Raw genomic sequence first — 2316 nt, 5'->3', positions numbered from 1 at the left:
ACAGTAACTAACTTCTTTTGTGTGGTATTAGTACTTTTTACTTAAGTAAAAGATCTTAATACGTGGTCAAACCTTGGTGTTGTACTGCCCTTCTTTGTATGTGAAGAAAGACATCTTGTAGTCTTGCTTGGCCAAAGCAGGGACATCAATGTATTCCAGACCCTTGAGGGACACCGTAGCATCGGGCTTGTCAGGTTTCAGGATCTCTATTAGCACACGGAACCTGAGCACACAGAAAACACTCGTGACTCTACTGTATAACTGTCCTAACAGGGCTTGTGCATTTCTCCTCATTACATCTCAGTGGTTATATACATTCAGCATTCACATTTCACTTTTTGCCAAATTAAATAGGTGTATGATTTTCACCACTTCACATGACTAATGAACATTTAAAACATACATATTTTGGAAAAGCACTATGTGAAGTGCTGCAAAATATGGAAATACTAAATACTAGGGATGCACCAAATCCAGGATTTGGGTTCAGATTCGGCCGAATACCGGGCTTTTTGACAGTTTGGTTTCTGCCGAACCTTAGAATTTTCTTCCACCGAACCAAACCCTAAGCTTGCACTAGGCGTGCTATGCTGGTTGACATAATGACGCCGCCGTTCATAACGGGAAGGTGTTTACTGAGGTGGACCATTCAATGCAGTAGGCTGTGAGGAGGTGAAAACGGAATATGAGAGCAGAAAAAGTGTTGTTTGGTAGTACTTTCATTCAAAGGAAGGCCATTCAAGTCGAGTTACCTATTCAATTTGCAATGTTGATTTGTCTCGTGGTGGCAGGGACCCTAAACAATACACAGCACCACCGCTGTTGAAACATTTGCGTATGAAACATCCAAAAGAACAGGAGTTGTGCATGAAGGAATCTACAGACAGCAGCCAAAATGAAGCAACTTCAGGTACGGCAAAAGAAGGACAGTCACAGCTAAAAACCAGACAGTGCCCTGCTGTCAGCTGTTCTCTCAGTAAATGAGTCTCCCTACAGTGGAAGCGGGTGCTGCTCGTTAGCTAACATTAGCTTTCTAATTCCACCCACCCAACACGCCTTCATCATACAGTGGTTAGCAAAAATTTGCCAGACAAAATTGTCACTCATCTTGCGACAGCAATGTGCTTTCCTACGATGTGAAACGAGCGTGTGAATTCAAAATTAAGTTGTTCTATTTAACTATTTTAGAGGCTGCGGTCGATGTTTACTTTATTAATGTGTTTACTGTGTTAATGGACTGAGGATGGGAGTAGGATTCGGTATTCGGTTCCGGATTCGGCAGAATCTTAACCAGTGGATTTGGTATTCGGCCAAACCCCGAAAATCTGGATTTGGTGCCTCCCTACTAAATGCTGAAATGCTGAAAAGCCTTTTAATGCATACAAAGATATACTAACAATGGCTGGTAGTGTCTGTACATGGCATTCTTACTATAGTCTATTCTTGACCTTCCACTTTTGGGATTCTCCTGCTCTCGTGTGAAATTCCGCCATATGTCCTTATTTTTGGCCGGATTTTTGTTACTTTACACTTTCTGTTACCTTACACTTTCCGTTACCTTGCGTTTCCACTACCTTACGCTTTCCATAACCCTACGCTGTTGTACTACTTAAACAACTTTTGAACGTACACACATTCCACCAAAACACGTTCCTTGCGAGGCAATTTTGCAGCGGCTCCGTGCAGCGCTTAGTTCCGCCCATCACAATTGTAAATTGGTTTTAGGGAAGGCCAATAAACCAGAGCACATTTTTCATCCATCCCGGAATGGTATGGGGACTTGCCTGATATCTGTATAGCAACAGACCTTTATACAACAAGGTTAAAGGGGGCTCTTCATGATGAAACTACAGAGCATTATCACATGCAGCTCCCCTCGGCCATACGGAGCCCTGTACACCACCTGCCCAGCATTAAACGTCAGACAGATGCAGTTGGTGACTAGCTGGTGAACATAGTTATCAGTTAAAGAGTCAAACATTTCCCCCGTTAGTTGGAAGAGACCAAAAACAAATCAAAGAGAATATTGGACATGCACATATCAAGTGGCCAGAAGCATACCCCTAATGAAAGGTAATGTTGCTCCGTAACTGCTAGCTGCATAACTAAGCAACTGTTTGAACAGGTTTGTCCTATCAACTCAATATGACAATGTTGGTTCAAACAACAACTAGTTTCCACTGCCCCCGAGTGGCCAAAAAATCATGTATTGCATTATTATATATAGGATTTTATGTATACAGTACAGGCCAAAAGTTTGGAAACACGTACTCATTCAATGCGTTTTCTTTATTTTCATGACCATTTACATTGTAG

General features: G+C 42.0%; 1 protein-coding gene across 1 annotated transcript in view; it reads right to left on the bottom strand.

Moving 5' to 3' along the window:
* The window catches only part of LOC116693535 (hydrocephalus-inducing protein), a 109106-nt gene that overhangs the window by 17531 nt on the left and 89259 nt on the right, over positions 1–2316 (bottom strand). Inside the window, exon 81 of the mRNA XM_032522524.1 lies at positions 73–223. Within this exon, the coding sequence (XP_032378415.1) occupies positions 73–223 (151 nt within the window). The remainder of the gene's footprint in view (positions 1–72; positions 224–2316) is intronic.

The sequence above is a fragment of the Etheostoma spectabile genome, chromosome 8 (assembly GCF_008692095.1).
Source record: "Etheostoma spectabile isolate EspeVRDwgs_2016 chromosome 8, UIUC_Espe_1.0, whole genome shotgun sequence".
Classification (NCBI taxonomy): Eukaryota; Metazoa; Chordata; class Actinopteri; order Perciformes; family Percidae; genus Etheostoma; species Etheostoma spectabile.
Note: the sequence above shows the minus strand (reverse complement) of the source record. Positions and strands in the feature narration are given on the sequence as shown.